This window comes from Ornithorhynchus anatinus, chromosome 9, assembly GCF_004115215.2.
Source record: "Ornithorhynchus anatinus isolate Pmale09 chromosome 9, mOrnAna1.pri.v4, whole genome shotgun sequence".
NCBI lineage: Eukaryota > Metazoa > Chordata > Mammalia > Monotremata > Ornithorhynchidae > Ornithorhynchus > Ornithorhynchus anatinus.
The window spans coordinates 21913277-21933290 of NC_041736.1; the positions used below are offsets into that span (position 1 = coordinate 21913277).

Genomic DNA, 20014 nt, shown 5'->3' on the forward strand with positions numbered 1-20014 from the left:
ATCCGAGTCAGACGATGTTGATCCTATTTTTATAGATCTCCAGCGGTGAGGTTTTTATACCCTTCCCTGGTAGCCTGTTCCGGTGTTTAATCAATCTTACTTTTAGTCCAGCCTGCTTGCCGGTAGAGTTCGGCCTCCCAAGAGACTAAGGAGGTATCTGTGTCCCTCTTTTAGAATTAGGACAAGGGAAAAAAAAGAATCACCAAGAATGGAGAAAGGGATGCTCGGAGGACATCAACTTACCTTAAGAAAAGTAAATTAATCAATTGAGAGTATTTACTGACCATCTACTCTATGCGGAGCACTGTACTAAGAGCTTGTGTGAGCATAACAGAATAAAGTAGGACACACTCCCTGTCTGCCCTCAAGATCAGATGACTCTATAAAGTCTCAAGAAAGGCACTAGAGAGCAGTTAAATTATTGACGTATTAGAAACCTTTTTTAAAAACAATTGTGCCCCAGATAAATACATAAATATCGCTGAAAAGAAGCCGAACAATATGGCAGTGAGCCTGGTGAGTTTGGCACATTCGGAAGAACTTTCTCCTTCGGATCCCGAGGGGGAGTCTGATTTATTACCACTGTCCAACCTGCACTAAACCGCCCCATAATGATTCGAGGGCAAAGTATCAACCCACCTCCGGAGGTACGAAAGAAATAGCGTGGCCTCGTTATTAGAGCACGGGCCCGGGAGTCAGAAGGATCTGCGTTCTATTCTTGGCTCCGATGCTTGTCTGCTGTGTGACCTCAGGCAAGTCACTTCACTTCTCTGTGCCTCAGCTCCCTCATCTGTAAAATGGGAGTTAAGACTGTGCGTCCCATCTAGGATATGGACTGTGTCTAACCTAATCAGCCTGTATCTACCCCGGCGCTTAGTACAGTGCCTGTTACATAGTAAGCGTGTAGCAAATACCTTTAAAAAAAACCTAATAGTCCTCCCAGAGTGCCTAAGACCTACTAGGCTGTGACTTCGGGTCCTGGGAAAAGGGGACACGGTGAGGGCTATTCTGTTCCTATTTTGAAAAACACTGTGAAATTTGGAACTTCCTCGACACTTACCTTCCTCTAACAATATTTTCTTGAAGAAGTTCTTGAATGATGATCTTTATGTTTGAAATATTCACTTTATTGATGAGACCATTAATTGACTTCTTCAGGGCCTCCCAGCTCATCCTTTGGTATGCTAAGCTATAAGACAAAAAAACACAGATGATAAAACACGGACATTTCAGGGGTGAGGAAATGTGCTGCACTGTGGATAACAGCACTTAGGGAACTAAAAAAAAAAGAAACACAACTTCGTTACAAATATAGCCTCTTTTTATTTTACTTTGGTGACAGAGACTGAGAAGCAACGCGGTCAAGTGGTCAAGGGAGCCAGAGGGAACTGGGTTCTAATCCTGACTCCACCACTTGTCTGCCGTGTGACCTTAGGCAAGTCACTTCACTTTTCTGTGCCTCAGTTCCCTCATCTGCAAAATGGGGATTGAGACTATGAGCCCGTATGTGGTGCAGGGACCACGTCCAACCTGATTAGCTTTTATAGACCTCACATGCCTAAGGACAGAAATAAGAGGGAAAAAAAAGAGAAAAAAATATTGTGACGTACACAGTAACTACGATTCTACATCAGTTAAACCATATTACAACTCTGCCTGTACCATTCAATAGGAAATTGAGGCTGAATATTAAATTGTCTTTGCTTAGGATGAGGGCCTGACTTTGATTTCTGCTCTTTTATCGTAACCAACGCATGCTTGGTGGTGTCTGGGTTGCTTGTGATCTGACATGCTCTTTCCTGACTGGACCATCCCTACTGCCGGACCCGCTAGCCATCGTGACCCACCTGTTCTTGTCCGTGATCTGTTCTTGCATCATTCTGAGCTTGGCAGGAGGAATGTACGCTCCCCCGGTGCGGGTGAGGATTGGATCCAGTTCTTCTTTCTTTTTCTTGGTGGGGGGTTCGTCCTGAGTCGACGAGCCCTGGGTCAAGGATCTTTCTGGACTTCGCCTGCCCGGTGAAGGGGACTTCCGGTACCTTCGGCGTTCACCATCTCTGTCTCTTTCTCGCTCTCGTTCTCTCTCTCTGCGTTTATCTCTCTCCCTCCCTCTATATTGGGGGGGGAGAGGGGGAAGAGAAATGGGGAAAAAAATAAGATTTCTGTTCCACGAAGGATTAAAAACAAACCAGCTAGGTGCATCGTCGGAAAGACGAGGGCATCGGTAGCGTATTTATTTTGCCCACGGTACCTTACCCACGGTATAAATACGTTTCGCATCAGTTGGTTAATGATACTACTTGAGGGCTTATGGGATGGAGAGATTTGTACTAACTGCTCGGGAAAATACAACACAACAAAATTGGTGGACAGGATCCCTCCCCTCAATCAATCAATTGTATTTATTTAGGGCTTCTGGGTGCAGAGCACTGTACTAAGCGCCTAGGAGCATACAATATAACAAGAGCAGGCAGACGTGTTCCCTGTTCACAACGAGCTTACAGTCTAGAAGGGGAGACGGACATTAAGTTACGGCTACGGACATAACAGCCGAAGGTCTGGGGTATCAAACTGCTCAGGGGTGCACTGCCAAGGGAGTAGCTGGCACCGAAGAGTGGGTGGATAAAAGAGCAAGGGCTTGGGAGTCAGAGGCCGTGGGTTCTAATCCCAGCTCTGCCACCTGTCTGCTGTGTGACCTTGGGCAAGTCACTTTTCTGTTTCTCAGTTCCCTCATCTGTAAAATGGGGATTTAAGATGGGTTGTGTCCAACCTGATTAGCTTGTATCTTCCCCAGTGTTTTGTATAGTGCCTGGCACATGGTAAGCAATTAAATACCATTAAAAAATGAAAAAGAACAAAGGGGCTTAGTTTGGGAAGGCTTTTTGGGGAAGAGGTGATTTTAGGAGGGTTTCGAAGGTGGGGAGAGTGGCGGACCGTTGGACATGAAGGGGGAGGGAGTTCCAGGCCCAGAAGGGAATGGGGATAAAGGGGTCGGTGGCGGGATAAATGAGCTCAAGGTAGGGAGAGTAGACTTGAATTAGAAAAGTGGAGTGCGTGGATTGGGTTGCAGGAGGAGGTCGGCGAGGTTAGGTAGGAGGGAGAGAGTTGACTGAGTGCCTTAAAGCGGATGATAAGGAACTTCTCTTTGTTGCAGAGGTGGATGGGTGAAACCACTGGGGGTTTTTGAGGAGTGGGGAGATGTGAACTGAAGGGTTTTTCAGAAAAATGAGCAGGGCAGCAGGATGAAGTATGGACCGAAAGGGGGAGAGACGGGATACAGGGAAGTCAGCAAGGAGGCTGATACAGTAGCCAAGGCAGGAAATGACGACTGCTCGGAGTGCTCTGCCCACGGTAAGCGCTCAGTAAATACGACTGAATGAATCGCTGAGGTGGCAGTTTGGATATAGAGGAAAAGGCAGATTCTAAAGCTGTTTCGATGGTAGAACTGAGAGGATTTCATGACAGAATGACTGTGGGTTGAGAGAGGGAAAGAGAAAGAGAGAGAGAGAGAGAGATGAGTTGAGGATACCGCCAAAGCTATGGGCTTGTGAGCCAGGGAGGATGGCGAGTGATAGGAAAGTCAGAGGGAGTACAGGAATTGGGATGAAAGATAAGGAGTTCTGCTGCAGACGTGTCAAGTTTGAGGTGATAGTGGATCATCCATGTGGAGATTCTGAAGGCAGGAGGAAAAGAGAGACTGCAGAGAAAGAGTGAGGTGAGGGCTGGAGAGGTAGATTGGGGAATCATCTGTTTTAGAGGGGGTAGTTGAAGTCATGGGGAGTGAATGAGTTCTCCGAGGGAGCGGGTGTAGATGGAGAAAAGAAAGGGACCCGAGCCTTGAGGCGACCCCGCCAGATTGAGGGTGGGAGGCGGAGGAGGAGCCTGCAAAAGAGACTCAGGAGTGGCAGTCGGAGAGATAGGAGAATGAGAAGAGGTTCCTTGTTCTATGCTGTGGCCACAAGAGATGCCTGACTTTCAAACACGCGACCACATTCGAGGAAATACAACAAAAACTTGAACAAAATTCTCTCAGATTTAAAAGTGCGCAATACCAACCTGGGTTCCACGCTGCTGTTATTAGACCGTCCCCTTCCAGAATACTCTTGATCTGACCTGCCATGGTTAAAGTTATCTCGGTCTGGAGGGGACAGAGATCTCTGCCGTTCCGCACACCTAACACATCCAAAGACAGAACGCAAACAATACAAACGGAAACAATTTACTCAGGTACCTAAGACGATTTGAATGGCATATTTTGAGTCCTTTCTTAAAGCTGTGAATCCTTTGCAGATCCAACGATATAAAACTCTCATCATTTTAGGCCCAAATTCTATCACTGGAAAGCAGACTGCAGTTGGAATGATGGTATTTGTTAAGCACTTACTAGGTGTCAAGCACTGTGCTAGCTTATCGGAGGTTTGAGAAAACGAGTAAGCCTAAAAGATATATAGAAAGTGAATGAAAGACATTAGGAATAAGTGGGTCACCAAGGAGGTTTGGAAAGAGTCGCTGCTTGGCTGTGGGACGAAATCCATTTTGAGGACACGAAGAAAACCCGGAAGACAAATAATGCATTAAAGAAGTTAGGCATAAAGGCACAGACATTAACAAGAAAACTACTGGAAAGAAAGCACTCTGAGAGAATGCTTTTCTTAATAATCATCCCACCACCAAAAAAACGACCCGGCTTGCTGACGTAATTCAAGTGCCGTATTATGAAGTTGTGAAATGCCCTTTTTTGGTCAGTCAGAATAATGGTAACAAAAACAGCAACTAAATCTGAGGCAGACAAGGAATTTTCCCCCATTTTCCCCATCTTTTCATTACTATTCATCTCACTGCCACTTTCATTACGAAAAAAACCACCTTTAATTAAATTATATAAATATCCACCTAAGACAATTCTACTGAGCCTATAATTAGGCCTCTTAAAAAACCTCTAAAAGTCAAAGGTCTTTCACCACATTTCACAATTCTTTGGCTGGATTTCTTCATTATTCAGCGTGTGAACTGGAGTTAGGTCACATTGAGAATAATTCCTACCTGTCCTCTGGAGAGGGACTCCTCTGGTGAGAACTATAGGTTTCTCTTCTTTCATGACTGGAGGCGTGCTTGAAAGAAAAAAGGGAGGAAAGGGTATTAAAAAGTGAGAAGGAGATGTAAAATAGTCAGAAAGTGTAGCTTATTGACTATTTTAACTTCCTAACTGGATCCGGCGTAGTGGATAGAGCACCGGCCTGGGAATCGGAAGGTCATAGGTTCTAAACCCGGCTCCACCACTTGTCTGCTGGGTGACTTGGGTAAGTCGTTGCACTTCTCTGTGTCTCAGCCACCTCACCTGTTAAATGGGGATTGAAACTGAGTGCCCCTTGTGGGTCAGGGACTGTGTTCAACCCCCAGCGCTTCAGTTCAGGGATTTTAAGCATTTAACCAACACCACAATCATTACCATTATCAGGAGAAATGCATTTATTTCCGAGTCAACAGTATGTCTAGGTGGGTAACGAAATACACATTTCCCTTCTGGTCAACACCAGTTGTTCCAGAATTCCTTTGAAGTAGCTTGTGGGCTATGGAGATCAGCCGCTGTTCCTGCTTCCAGTTGAGGGGAGAAGCCACGGTCTGCACCCCTAGAAAGCCCCTCACCAGACCCAAGACCTTCCAAGCGGGACTGAAAAGAGTTTTATTCCAAACCGGTGAGACGAGACCCCCAGATCGGCTCTTCACAGCCTGACGCTCCCAAGCATCTGCTGCTTCACTCCCTTTTCGGTCCCACATTCGAAAGAGAAAACTGCCAACCATGGTTGGTAGCCCTTTTCTTTTCCTCAAGTTACCTGTGACATCACTAAAATCTTCTTTTAGAGAAAAAGGCTCCGATCACAGAAAGGAAAAAAAAAACCCACACCCCTACATCCCAGAAATAAACCCCAGAACCTTCTTTCATTCTACCCCAATATAACTTTTTCAGATCAGAGTGCTAAGGTCGCTCAGGATTCTCAACAATCAGAAATGCGTTCCCGTTCTTAAGAAGTTATAAATGGGCTTCTGATCCCAAATGAGATATTTAAAACTTAGGTCTGCCAAGCCACAGAGCCATTTCTGCAGATCAAATCTCTCTCTCTTCCCTCTGAGAAAACGAATCCTAGCTCACTGAAATCTCAAACCTACATCGTGGAGCCAGAGGAAACGATAAGACGGAATGGCGTTGGCATTTCTCCTGGCATCTTGAAGGAGAAGCTCCTTACAAGACAAGCTGTCTCAGTATCACTAGACTGGAACCAAGTCAGAGATATTTCAATATTTCTCCCTGGCAGATCAACTCCTTGCTCATCTCTTGGCATTTTAGAAGAGAGGCGCTTTGCCAACTAAGTAGGTGGCGTGGCAGTTTTTCTACAAAGCTAGGGCTAACCAGATACAAGTTTAGAAATCTAGCCCTTAAACCCAATAGTTCTTTTGTAAAAAGTCTCTTTTTTCTATGGTATCTAGGCACTCGCAATGTGCTGCGGACCTCTCTAGACGCTGCGGTAGATACGAGGTGATCAGGTCGAAAACAGACCCTGTGCCAAATGGGGCTCGCCGTCGACGCTGGAGGATTTAATTCCCAGGTGACAGATGAGGTAACTGGCACAGAGAAGTTAAGTGACTTGCCAAGGCCACACAGCAGGCAAGCGGTAGAGCTGGGATTTAGAACCCAGGCCCTCCGGCTCCAAGGCCTGTGCTCTTTCCACTAGACCACGCTGCTTCTGGTGGGAAGCGAGCAAAACAAGTAGGTGCCTCCCTGGATGGAATTATTTGGGTGTTGCAAAGAATACACCGGTGTTGATTAAGCTGCTCCATGGGAAGCAGTGTGGCCTAGTGGATAGAGCACCCGGCCGTCAGAAGGACCTGGGTTCTAAGCCGGGCTCCGCCGCTTGTCCGCTGTGTGACCTTGGGAAAGACAACAGAGTTAGTAGATATGTTCCCTGCTCACAATATTTCCAAAGGGAACTGGAACAAGGACAGGCCCTACCCGATAAATGCTTCATTTCCCTAGAGGACTTAACAGTGACCTTTTCTTTACGTTTTCCCGGGTGGAATAAACACATTAAGATACTTACTTTGATCTGTGCCACACTACTTTTCATTTTCTGCTGGACCCGTGGTGGTACCAATAGTCAGAGATTCCCAGAAGAAATGATGGATTCCTTGATAGGTCTTCTTATTGGAAAAAAATTCATCTGCAAAACACGCGCAGACATACACGCACATCCTGATTAGAAACGAAGACTGATATTTGAATTTTTACAAATGTTACTTCAACATTATGGAGATTTTACATTGTGATCACCTCGAGAGAGGTGTTACCATTTTCCACTCTAACTCAGGCAGCATCTACCTGGTAAAATTCCTCTATAGAACTGAGAAAACATAAATGACATTAAAAAAAAAGTTTCCCCTCGGCTGAATTCTGTGGTTAATACTCACTTCCCAATCGATCTTGCACAGAGAACCAAACCAATTGTTTCCAGTGAGTAGTAATTTATGTTGGGAGAGGAGAAAAGGCTGGTTTCTACTGATTTAGCAGAGAAATACTTGCCTCACAAATCCAGAGAGCACACCAATGCGTCCCCCTTAGGTAATGATAATTGTGTGGTATTTATTAAGCATCTACTATGTGCCAGGCACTGTACTGAGCACTGCAGATAGATACGAGATAATCAGGTCAGACCCACTCCCTGTTCCACATGGGGCTCACAATCTAAGGGGGAGGGAGAACAGGAATTGAATTCCCATTTCACAGACAAGGAAACCGAGGCAACTCGCCCGAGGTCACCCGGCAGACAAGGGGCAGAGCCGGAATTAGAACCCGGGTCCTTCTGACTCCCGGGGCAATGTCCAAGCGACTAGACCACACTGTTTCTCTGGGTATAGATGAAAAGGCACCCACCCCTGACTCCCCCTTCAATCTCCTCCTCAGGAGCCAGAATCACCAAGGGGAGGCAGAAAGAAGGGTTTTCCAACCCTGGGCTTCTAATGCATGAGCTTCTTTACAACGGCCGGGGAGGTCAAGGTCAACAAAGCGCGCTCCGAGAGAGAAGGGGGACGGCGAGAGAGTAGGGACGGGCAAACAGACTGTTTCATTCAGGCTTCTAGCACTTGGATCCCAGAATTGGACTCATCTCTCTTCTTGAATACGACTTTAGGGAAGGAGGCGGCTAAAATGATTCTGTGTGCTGGTAAATATCCGGAACTATATTCAAGGCCGATTTAGGTGATCTCAGGAGGAGATGGAACCAGATACACTTGCACGCTACCATAACTGTTTGAAGTATCAAAAGACAACTTAAAAATAAAGGAGTGTCCTCAAGGTCCAAGGAAAACAGAACGGTCAGAATGGGAATGGGGTCGATACAATCCCTCTGGGGAAGAATGACTTCACTGTTACAAATCCAACTCAGTCTTCGATATACCAAGCGGACCAAACCCCTCCTCTAAAAAAAGGGAAAAAAAACCTTTCATCACTCAGGGCACTTTTCTCCGTAACTCTCCGGATTTTATATCTGTCTCCTCATTCAATCGCATTTATCGAGCGCTTACAGTGTGCGGAGCACTGTACTAAGCACTCGGGAGAGTACAACAGAGTTGCGAGGCAGATTCCCTGCCCACAAAGAGCTTACAATCTCGAGGGGGAAGGCAGACGCTAGCGATATGTACCTAAGCGAAATGGGGCTGGGTGAATATCAAGTGCTTAATATCAAGTGCCGATGGAAATTTGAAAAGGCAGCTGGGGAAAGGCCTTTAGACACCCAGAGGTAACGAGAAAAGCTAGGGAAGCTACGGAAGACAGGAAAATGAGAAGAGGAGGCAGAGAAACAGTGGGTCTAGACAAAGGAGGAAGAGAGAGGTGAGGCAAGAAAAGCAAAAGGAAAAGAAGTGCAAACTCTTGTTCGCACTACAGGGTTCGCTCCCTCTTCTAGCCCTAATGAAGAGGAGAGTAGTCCCTGTTCCACGAGGGGCATACGGTCAAAGAGGGAGGGAGAATTGCTAATTCAATTTTTCAACCCCATTTTGCAGATGAGGAAACTAATTCTCTTCCCCTCTTCAAAACCCTCCTTAGAGCTCACCTCCTCCAAGAGGCCTTCCCACACTGAGCTCCCCTTTTCCCTCTGCTCCCTCTACCCCCCTTCACCTCTCCGCAGCTAAACCCTCTCTTCCCCCCTTTCCCTCTGCTCCTCCCCCTCTCCCTTCCCCTCCCCTCAGCACTGTACTCGTCCGCTCAATTGTATGTATTTTCATCACCCTATTTATTTTGTTAATGAGATGTTCATCCCCTCGATTCTATTTATTGCTACTGTTCTTGTCCGTCCGTCTCCCCCGATTAGACCGTGAGCCCGTCAAAGGGCAGGGACTGTCTCTATCTGTTACCGATTTGTACGTTCCAAGCGCTCAGTACAGTGCTCTGCACATAGGAAGCGCTCGATAAATACTACTGAATGAACGAAACTGAGGCCCAGAGACGTTCAGAGGCTTGCCCGGGGACCCGCAGCAAGCAAACTGGAAGGGTGGTGACTAGAGCCTGGACTTGCCGATTCCCGGCTCTTGTCGGCCCCTGGCTGCTTCCCCAAGAGAGAAGAAAGCAGGATCTGGCATGAGGTGTCTACAGGTAAAGTTTGGGTTAAGGACCACGGCCTAGTCGGTAGTCAGAAGGATCTGGGTTCTAATCCCAGCTCTGCCACTTGTCCGCTGGGAGACTTTGGGAAAAGTCACTTCACTTCTCCGGGCCCAAGCTACCTCATCTCTAAAACGGGGATTAAGACTGCGAATCCCATGCGGGACACGGACTGTGTCCAAACCGATTAGCTTGTATCTACCCTAGCGCTTAGTACAGCGCCTGGCCCGCAGTAAGCGCTTAACACATACCATAAAAAACAAAACAGAAGCAAAAGGAGAACTGATCACCTGGCTTCCACGATGCCAAAATGGCCCTGGACCTCGAGAGAGCTCACTGGAGTGGTTACATACAGCTCTTCACCTAAATCTATAGGTTTCAGTGAAAAGTTTGCTCCGGTGATATCCTGAGGTGTTCTGTTTCAACAGTTTACACTCTAAATCATCTTAAAATGAGGAAAAGCAACCCAGGCATCTAAGGCCCCCCCCCCACTGTAATTTTAAATCTGTTAGCTTTTTGAGAGGCGTTCGACGCTTCGGGCTCTGGGTCTGTCTCTTTCTGTGCCTCCGACTGCCCCACGTAAGCCACGGTGATCCCCAGTATAAAGGCAAGAGCAAAATTAGCCATCCTAATAGACTTTCTCAAATAGTAAGAGAAAGAGGGAAGCTGACTCGCTGAAGAGCAACGGAGAGTGGACAATAGAAAGAACTGTACATCCTACTCTGAGCGCTGAGCTCCCCCTGTAGTAATAACTGAGATATTTGTTAAGCTCTTACTATGTGCCAAACACTGTTCTAAGCATTTGGGGAGACAAAAGTTAATCAGGTTGGACACAGTCCCTGTCCTAAGTGGGGCTCACACTCTCAATCCCCATTTTACAGCTGAGGAAACTGAGGCAGAGAGGTGAAGCGACTTGCCCCAAGGTCACCCAGCAGACATACGACGGAGCTGGGATTAGAACTCAGATTCTAAACTCCTGGAGGGCAGGGATCGGGTCTACCGACTCTGTGTATCGTACTCTCCCAAGTGCTCGGTACAGTGCTCTGCACGCAGTAAGTGCTCGACTGATTCTCTTCTGCCCCGGAAGTCTGGGGAGACCTCTGGAACCTCGGTACTTTGGGATGCATTTTCCATTACACTGACTTCTTGGAGGATATGCGGATTATGAAAAGTATTGAGAAATCAAGCGGGCAAAATTACTTTTACACGTTACTGGCTCTGAAAGCTGTATCGAACACGGAAACTTATGAATAGAAATTGCCGTTTCGAGGTTTCCAAATAAACCCCTCCAATTGACTTTTATTTATATTTCCAACAGCCCATTTTTTCTGACAAGTTCTTATTAGCCAAATTTCAAACTTGGGCCCGAGACCGCCATCCACTCCTCGGTTTGAGACTGAAATGGCATGTGACATTCCCTGTTTCAAGTTGACACTGGAAAAAAGTTGGAAGCTTATCCATTTACCTGACTTCTCGGAGAAGCCACCAGTTAAACTGAGCACTTCACAGTCAAACTGTCTCCCGTCAAATCACTTACGAAGCATTTTCCGAAAACTCATCCGAGAGTCATTCGAAACAACAACCGCGGAACAGCATCGTCATAGCAGTAGTGACAGGAGAGGATAACTCCGGTAACTAATTCCATCCGTTAAACCTTAATCGGGGGAAGAGACCGTCTAATCGTCATCAACGGTATTTACTGAGCACGGACGGAGCACAGTACGAAGAGTCTGGGAGAGTACGACACAGAGTTGGCAGACATATTTCCGGCCCACAGCGAGCTTTCAGTCTACAGGGGGAGATGGACATCGATAGAAATAAATGGATAATTATCACTTATACTTTAGAGGCACGTGCATAAGTTCTAATACGCCGGTACCTGGCCGAAACTCTGCCGTGTGACCTTGGGCCCTTAACTTCTCTGTGCCTCAGTTATTTCAACTGTAAAAAAGGAGTAAAAATTGTAAAAAGTCTGTGAGCCCCATGTAGGACATCGACTGTGTCCAAACTAATTGGCTTGCACCTACCCCACAGGGGTTGGCACATGGTAAAGCACTTAAAAACCGTAAAAAGTCACATCCAATAACCCAAACCCTCTCGCCCATCTTGACCGTCCTTGTTCACTTTTTTTCTTCAGAGGCTTTTTGGATCCCGGTAGCCACTCACTCTCAGTTACAAAACCTTTCTCCCATCATCTTGCCGTCCGTCTTCCCCTCTAGACTGTAAGCTCACCGTGGGCAGGGATCGTGTCTACCAGCTCTGTTGCACGTACTCTCCCAAGCTCTCAGTACGGCCCTCTGCAGAGTAAGCGCTCACTAAATACCACCGCCCGATTAATCACCGCTCCCTCTTCCACTTCACCCCCAGCACTGAGATGGCCCAGTAGAGGATTTCCTATTTCTTAGAGTAGCGCATTTTGGCAAATGCCTTAAAGCAGGACCGGAGCAATCCAAGCAAGCGATAAACAGGAAGTGTTTCCGTGAGACAAACGTTTGCCAAGCGTTCTGCTGGGGAAGCCACCTTATGGAAATGGGCTGGGCCTCTCACAAAGTGCTTTTAATTCAGGTTCCAACAAAGATCTACCCCTAGTCCATTTGAGCACCCTAATAGAAAAATGGAAACGTTTCTGAACTGAGTCAAACATAGTCAAGGTCTCCCAATGTATAGGTTTTGTCTATTTGAAAAGAGTGCTTCAACAGTGGATATTTCCATACATAAATGTCTAATGTAATACCGCAACTCCGTATTTTTAAATCCGAAATAGGCAGCGGCATACATCTTTCAAAGGCGGGGGGGACGCCAATCCACTTAAATCGCATCCACGGTATTTATCTTAGCTATCCATTTAGAGCCGCTTTTTTCCGAGCCACATGAATACTCTTCATTAAGACGGAATGACCCGTTCTGCTAGTCCACTTTTTATCTGCCTCCCCTACCGGATTTTCGATGTTTCATCTTCTCCGTCTGCTTTTCATTATTTCTAGCGTCCCTCATCTTGAATTTACACAAGCTGTTAATGTCTCTCTTTTCCCCAGTCTCTGACACCCTTTCAAATCACTGCGGCACGAGCTTGGCCACCAGGAACAGCCGAACGACGTGAAGCCGACGTCCGAGCGCGAGAGTGACGGCTCCCCAAGGCACCTCCCGCGGCACTAACCTAAAGCACTGTGAAAGACGGGGGTGCGAGAGTAGCACCGGTGTGATCACCGACAATCACCCAAGACGAGTCTTTGGGGAAGTCTCCAACAGTTCGACACGTACGCGCCGGGTAACTGGAAATTCATGAGACGAAGAGCAATTCTTACAGCGTTTACGGCTCTCCCTGCTCTTCTTAGCATCGCTACGGAGCGTGGGTTTTTACGATGAGGCGTAATCGGACTCTTTCCGTGACCCGACCGATCGGGTAATATCGCACCCGCTCTCTAGAAAAGGAGTGCTGTCGAGCACGCCTCGTTTGACAACAGGTAGGAGTCTACTCTTCTGGGTTTCAAAGAGCCGCTCGTTCATTCGACCGCATTTACCGATCGCGTACCGCGCGCAGAGCGTCGTTCTAAGCGCTCGGGAGAGTACGATAAAACAATAAACCGACACGTTCCCTGCCCGCAACCGGCTTACGGTCTAGAGGGCCGTAGGGGCATGTGTAAGGAGCGTTCCGACCCTGCGCGGAAACCCGCCGAGAAGTTGAAAATACCATATTCCCCCTCGGAGGAGGTAAAAAGAAACAGGTTGAGTTCCGCTCCCCCGGCAAAGATGAAACATTTTAACGACCGTCCCCTAAAACGCGACTCGTAACTTAAGAACTGATTTCGAGGAATTCGGGAAGGAACCGGATGTTGATTAATGGTGACAGCTGGACCTCAATTCATCAATCAAAGGTATCGACTGAGGGTTCACTGTGTGCAAAGCACTTTACTAAGCTCTTGTACAATATGATAGAGTCGGTAAACACATTCCCTGCGCACAATGAGCTTACGGTCTAGAGGGGGAGACATTAATATATATAAATACTTAACAGGCCTGTATAGAAGTGCTGTGGGGCTCTCGTGGGTGGGTTGAACACCAAATTCCCCAAGGGTATAATAATAATGATAATAATAATAATGATGTTGGTTTTTATTAAGCGCTTACTATGTGCAGAGCACCGTTCTAAGCGCTGGGGGAGATACAGGGTCGCCAGGTTGTCCCACGTGAGGCGCACAGTTAATCCCCCTTCGACAGATGAGGTAACTGAGGCACAGAGAAGTGAAGCGACTTGCCCACAGTCACACAGCCGACTCGGAGAAGCAGCGTGGCTCAGTGGAAAGCGCCCGGGCTTGGGAGTCAGAGGTCATGGGTTCGAATCCCAGCTCTGCCACTGGTCAGCTGGGTGACTGTGGGCAAGTCGCTTCACTCCTCTGGGCCTCGGTTCCCTCATCTGCAAAATGGGGATAAAGACCGTGAGCCTCACGAGGGACAACCTGATGACCCTGTATCTACCCCGGCGCTTAGAACAGTGCTCTGCACATAGTAAGTGCTTAACAAATGCCAACATTATCATTATTATTATTAAGTGGCACACAGTCCCAAGTGCACCGATGAAGCAGAAGGGCTGCCTGAAGGAGACGTGAGCCCGTCGTCGTCTCTGTCTACTGCCGAACTGTCCATTCCAAGCGCTTAGTACAGTGCTCTGCACACAGTAAGCGCTCGATCAATACGACCGAATGAATGAATGAGACTTTACTACGGCTTTGAAGGAGGGGAGAGCCGCGGTCGGGCAGAAACAGAGGGAGGTCCCGGCCAGAGGGAAGACGTGGCAAAGAGGTCGGCGGGGGGACGGATGAGATCGGGGCACAGGGAGCAAGCTGGAGGCTGGAGGAGCAAAGTGCGCGGGCCGGGCTGCGGCGGGAGAGTAGCGAGGCGCGGTAGGAGGGGGCGAGCTGATCGAGTGAGTTAAAGCCGACGGTGAGGAGCTTCCGTCCGACGGGGAGGCGGACGGGCGACCGCCGGAGGTTCTCGAGGAGTGGGGAAATGGGAACCGAATGCTTTTGTGGAAGATCCAGGCAGCGGAGCGAAGTGTCGGACTGGAGGGGGAGAGGCCGGAGGCAGGGAGGTCAGCGAGGAGGCGGATGATCATAATTACGGTATCTGTAAGCGCTTACTATGGGCCGAACGCTGTTCTGAGCGCTGGGGTAGATACGGGGCCATCAGACTGTCCCCATTTTTACAGAGGAGGTAACTGAGGCACAGAGAAGTTAAGTGATTACGGTAAATACGGAGGCTACACTAAGTACTAAGTAAATATTTATTGCTATTGTTCTTGTCCGTCTCCCCCGATTAGACGTCAAAGGGCAGGGACCGTCTCTATCTGTTACCGATGTGTCCATTCCAAGCGCTCAGTACAGTGCTCTGCACATAGTAAGCGCTCAATACTATTGAATGGATGAATGAACTCTCTGAGCCTCAGTGACCTGCTCTGTAAAATGGGGATGAAGACCGCGAACCCCACGTGGGACAACCTGATTACCTTGCAATAAACAGAATCAAGGGGATGGCCACCTCATTAACAAAATAGATAGGGTAATGAAAGTACACAGCATGAAAAACAGAGAAGTGAAATGACTTGCCCAAAGTCAACCAGCGGACAAGGGATGGCGTCGGAATTAGAACCCACGACCTCCGGCTCCCAAGGCCGGGCTCCGTCCACTGAGCCACGCTGCTTCTCGTGGGACGGGGACCAGGCCGACTCAAGTTGATCGTATAATAATGATGATAATGTTGGTATTTGTTAAGGGCTTACTATGTGCCAAGCACTGTGCTAAGCCCCAGCGCTCAGTCTGGTGCCTGGCACATAGTAGGCGCTCAATAAATACCCTCATCATCACCGTCATTATTACGAGAATGATAACGTTTAGACTGTGAGCCCCTTGTCGGACAGGGATCGTCTCCATCTGTTGCCAAATTGTCCATTCCAAGCGCTTAGTACAGTGCTCCGCACATGGTAAGCGCTCAATAAATACCATCATCATCCTGTTATTATTATTATGACGATGATGATGCTTAGACCATGATCCCGTTGTAGGGCAGCGATCATCTCGCTCTGTTGCCGGACTGTGCATTCCGAGCGCTTAGTACAGTGCTCTGCACATAGTAAGCGTTCAACAGATACCATCATCATCCTGTCATTATCACTATGACGACGATGATGTTTAGACCGTGATCCCGTTGGAGGGCAGCGATCACCTCCCTGTTGCCGAACCGTAGAGTCCGAGCGCTTAGTACAGTGCTCCGCACATAGTAAGCGCTCAATAGATACCATCATCATCCTGTTATTATTATTATGACGACGATGATGATGCTCAGACCGTGATCCCGTTGTAGGGCAGCGATCGCCTCTCTCTGTTGCCGAACCGTAGAGTCCGAGCGCTTAGTACAGTGCTCCGCACGTGGTAAGCGCTCAATAAATACCATCATCATCCCATGATGATGATGATGATGCTGATGCTTAGACCGTGATCCCGTTGGAGGGCAGCGATCGCCTCTGTCTGTTGCCGAACCGTAGAGTCCGAGCGCTTAGTACAGTGCTCCGCACGTGGTGAGCGCTCAATAAATACCATCATCCCGTTATTATTATGATGACGCTGAGGTCTAGCCCGTGATCCCGTTGGAGGGCAGCGATCGTCTCTGTTGCCGGGCCGGAGATTCCGAGCGCTTAGCGCAGTGCTCCGCCCACTTGCCAGCGCCCCATCACTGGGCGTGAATGAATGAAGGAGGGTGAGGGAATGAATGAATGAATGAATGAATGAGGAGGCGCTGGGGGCGGCGAGGGCCCCCGCGGCTGCTCCCGCCCGGCCCCGCCGCCCGGCGCAGCGTGAAGCGGAGGGCGGGAGCCCCGTCGGCCCCCCAAACCCCGCGGCCCGGGGCGCGGCCCGCCAGGCCCAGACCCGCCCGCCGCTACCTGCAGCTGCTCGGCGCCGCCATCATGCCGGGCTGACGTCACTTCCGGCCTCCCGCGGCGGGCGCGCAGGGGCGGCGGGGCCCGCGCTCGGGCGGCTAGCGGGACCCCCCCCCCGCCCCCCACCCGGGTCTGTTTTACTTCTCCGCCTCGGACGGTCCGGGGCGTCTCCCGTTCCCTGGGCTCCCTCCCCCGCCCGCCTTCCGCAGACGGGGACCATCGGACCCGCCGCGCTGGTCACCTTACCAAGATGGCGGCGGCGGGGAAAGAACTACAAGGCCCAGCGGGCCACGGCAGGTACGCGCGCCCGAGGGGGGCGGGGAGGGAGGAGGGGGAGGCGCACGCGCGCGCACGCGCGGGGCAGACCGGGAGTTTGAGTTTGGGGCCGCCGCGCGAGGAGCCGCGCGGGGCACGTAGGGTGACGTCACGGCGTTGGCGGTTGGCCTGAAGGTTTGAAGACAGGGTGGGGAGGGCGGGGGCAGGCGGTCATTCATTCATCCATCCATCCATCCATCCTTTCATTCATCAAATCATTCATCCATCTATTCATCCATCCATGCATTCATCCATTCATCAATTTTTTCATCTATCCATTCATCCAGCAATTTATTCATCCATCCATTCATCAATTCATCCATCCATTCCTCCATCCATCCATTCATTCATCATCCATCATTCATTCATGCATCCATTCATTCATCCATTCATTCATCCATTTATTCATCCATTTATTCATCCATCCATTCATTCATCAATTTATTCATCTATTCATTCATCAATTCATTCATCCATCCATTCATTAATTCACCCGTCCATCCATTCATTCATTCATCATCAATTCATTCGTCCATCCACTCATTCATTCATTCATCCATCCATTTATTCATCCATCATCCATTCATTCATCCATCCACCCGTCCATTCATCCATTCATCCATTCATCCACTCATTCATTCATCCATTCATCCACTCATTCATTCATCCATCCATTCATCCATTCAGTCATTCATCCGTCCGTCCGTCCGTCCATCCATCCGTCCATTCATTTATTCTTCCATCCATCCATCCATCCATCCATCCATCCATCCATCCATCCATCCATCCATCCATCCATCCGCTCATTCATCCATTCGCTCATTCATTCATTCAATAGTATTTATTCAATAGTATTTAATGAGCACTTACTATGTGCAGAGCACTGTACTAAGCGCTTGGACTGTACAATTCGGCAACAGATAGAGGCAATCCCTGCCCAATAATGGGCTCACAGTGTAAACATTCATTCATTCATACTTATTAAGCGCTTACTATGTGCAGAGCACTGTACTAAGCGCTTGGAATGGACAATTGGGCAACAGATAGAGACAATCCCCGCTCAATAACGGGGTCACAGTCTAAACACTCATTCCTTCATTCATATTTATTAAGCACTTACTATGGCAGAGCACTGTACTAAGCGTTTGGGAAAGTACAAAACAGCAATCAAGAGGGACTGTCATTTTGGAGTGACTCTGGATAATTGTCACTCAGCCAATCGTATTTATTGAGCGCTTATTACGTGTACGGCACTATACTGAGCGCTTGGGGGAGAAGCTGCATGGCATAGTGAATAGAGTATGGGCCTGGGAGTCAGAAGGTCATGGGTTCTAATCCCCCCTCCGCCTTGTGTCTGCTGCATTACCTTAGGTAAGTCATTTCACTTCCCGGTGCCTCAGTTTCCCTGATCTGTAAAATGGGGATTAAGCCGTGACCCCTCTGTGGGATAGGAACTGTGTCCAACTCAATCATCTCGAATCTACTCCGGCACTTAGAAGAGTGCCTTGCATATAGTAAGCGCTCGACAGATACCATAATAATAATCATTATTTTATTATTAGAGCACTGAACTCAGCGCTCGGGAGAGAAGCAGCGCGGCATAAGGGCTAGGGCAGGGGCCCGGGAATCAGAGATCATGGGTTCTGATTCCTGCTCTGCCACCCGTCAGGCGTGTGACCTTGGGCGAGCCGCTTAACCTCTCTGTTCCTCACTTACCTCATCTGCAAGATGGGGATCGGAACTGTGAGCCCCAGGTGCGACGGGGACTTGTGTCAAACCTAATTTGCTTGTAACCACTCCGGGGCTTAGTACGGGGTTCACGCACGGTCTCAATCCCCATTTTTACCGATGAGGTAACTGAGGCCCAGAGAAGTGGAGTGACCTGTCCAAGGTCTCGCAGCAGACAAGTGGCGGAGCCCGGATTAGAACCCGGGTCCTTCTGACTCCCGGGCGCGTGGTCTCTCCACCATCCCCTGCCGCTTCTCATCAGGTTGGGTCCCATCCCTGTCCCCCACCTGGGACTCAGCCTCAGGGGGACAGCGAACGGGTATCGAACCCCCATTTCACCGATGAGAGAGTAAGCGAAGCAACGGGGTCTAGTGGGTAGAGCCCGGATTTGCGAGTCAGAGGACCTGGGTTCTAATCCCAGTTTCACCGCTGGTCTGCCGGGGGAACCTGGGCTACCGTCTTCCAGCAGCTATAGCGCATTCATTGATTTTCATTCAGTCTGAGCAAAAACTACCTTCCAGACTTGCGTAAGCCCCCTTTGAGTTCGTCTGCTTGAGTATCCTTCCGTACTCTCCCGCGCACTTAGCGCAGTGCCCTGCGCGCAGTCGGCGCTCAGGTAACGTGACTGAATATATACCCCTCCAATGGCTCACCCAGTGCTGCTCTCTTTCCCCCACTAGAATAGAAGATCCTTGAGGGAAGGGATCGTCTTCACCGACTCTGGAGTGGCGTCCTCTCCCAGGAGCTTAGCACAGTGTCCCGCGCAGAGTAAGCACTCAAAAAGCGCCACTGATGGATCGATGCGTGTCGTTGTCGAGAACTGCTTCGGGGCTGTTGAGCTGATCCCTTTTGAGGACTTCATTGACCCCCCCCCCCCCCCCACGTCGGTTAAAACACATTTTCTCCCGATCCCTTCTTTCCACAGTGTGGTTCTTAAAAACGCCAGCCACCCGAACGCCGGAAGCGATACCCGGGTTGGAAAAAGCTGATCCATTTAGGTAGGAATAATAACGTTGGTATTTGTTAAGCGCTTACTATGTGCAGAGCACTGTCCTAAGCGCCGGGGTAGATACGGGGTCATCGGGTCGTCCCACGTGAGGCTCACAGTTAATCCCCATTTTACAGATGAGGTGACTGAGGCACCGAGAAGTGAAGCGACTCGCCCACAGTCGCCCAGCTGGCGAGTGGCAGAGCCGGGATTCGAACCCATGACCTCCGACTCCAAAGCCCGGGCTCTTTCCACTGAGCCACGCTGCCTCGATCCATACATTTCTTAATTTCACATCTCTGGAGAGTTGAATGCGGATCATTCAGTGGCAAAACCCGAGAAAACAATTATAAAGACGCGACTGCCGATTTTCTGGCCTTGCACTGCGTAAAAAGACCATCGA

General features: G+C 49.0%; 1 protein-coding gene and 1 long non-coding RNA gene across 4 annotated transcripts in view; one reads left to right on the forward strand and one right to left on the reverse strand.

Annotated features, from left to right (window-relative positions):
* CWC22 (CWC22 spliceosome associated protein homolog) overlaps positions 1-16892 on the reverse strand; it is a 55804-nt gene extending 38912 nt beyond the window's left edge. Inside the window, exons 1-6 of one of the 3 annotated variants that reach the window (XM_029071804.2) lie at positions 16827-16892; positions 7098-7217; positions 5044-5111; positions 4057-4173; positions 1848-2111; positions 1061-1189 (exon numbers count right to left, since the gene is read on the reverse strand). In XM_029071804.2, the coding sequence (XP_028927637.1) occupies positions 1061-1189; positions 1848-2111; positions 4057-4173; positions 5044-5111; positions 7098-7124 (605 nt within the window). In that variant the 5' untranslated portion in view covers positions 7125-7217; positions 16827-16892. Of the gene's footprint in view, positions 1-1060; positions 1190-1847; positions 2112-4056; positions 4174-5043; positions 5112-7097; positions 7218-12806; positions 12828-16583; positions 16662-16826 lie in introns of those variants that run through there. The other 2 variants (XM_029071805.2, XM_029071803.2) reach the window with 2 other exon arrangements.
* LOC114814223 lies at positions 16687-19622 on the forward strand. The gene is made up of 3 exons (XR_003761979.1): positions 16687-16877; positions 19304-19391; positions 19549-19622. It is a non-coding gene; the product is annotated as an uncharacterized LOC114814223 (long non-coding RNA).
* The last annotated feature ends 392 nt before the right edge of the window (positions 19623-20014 follow it).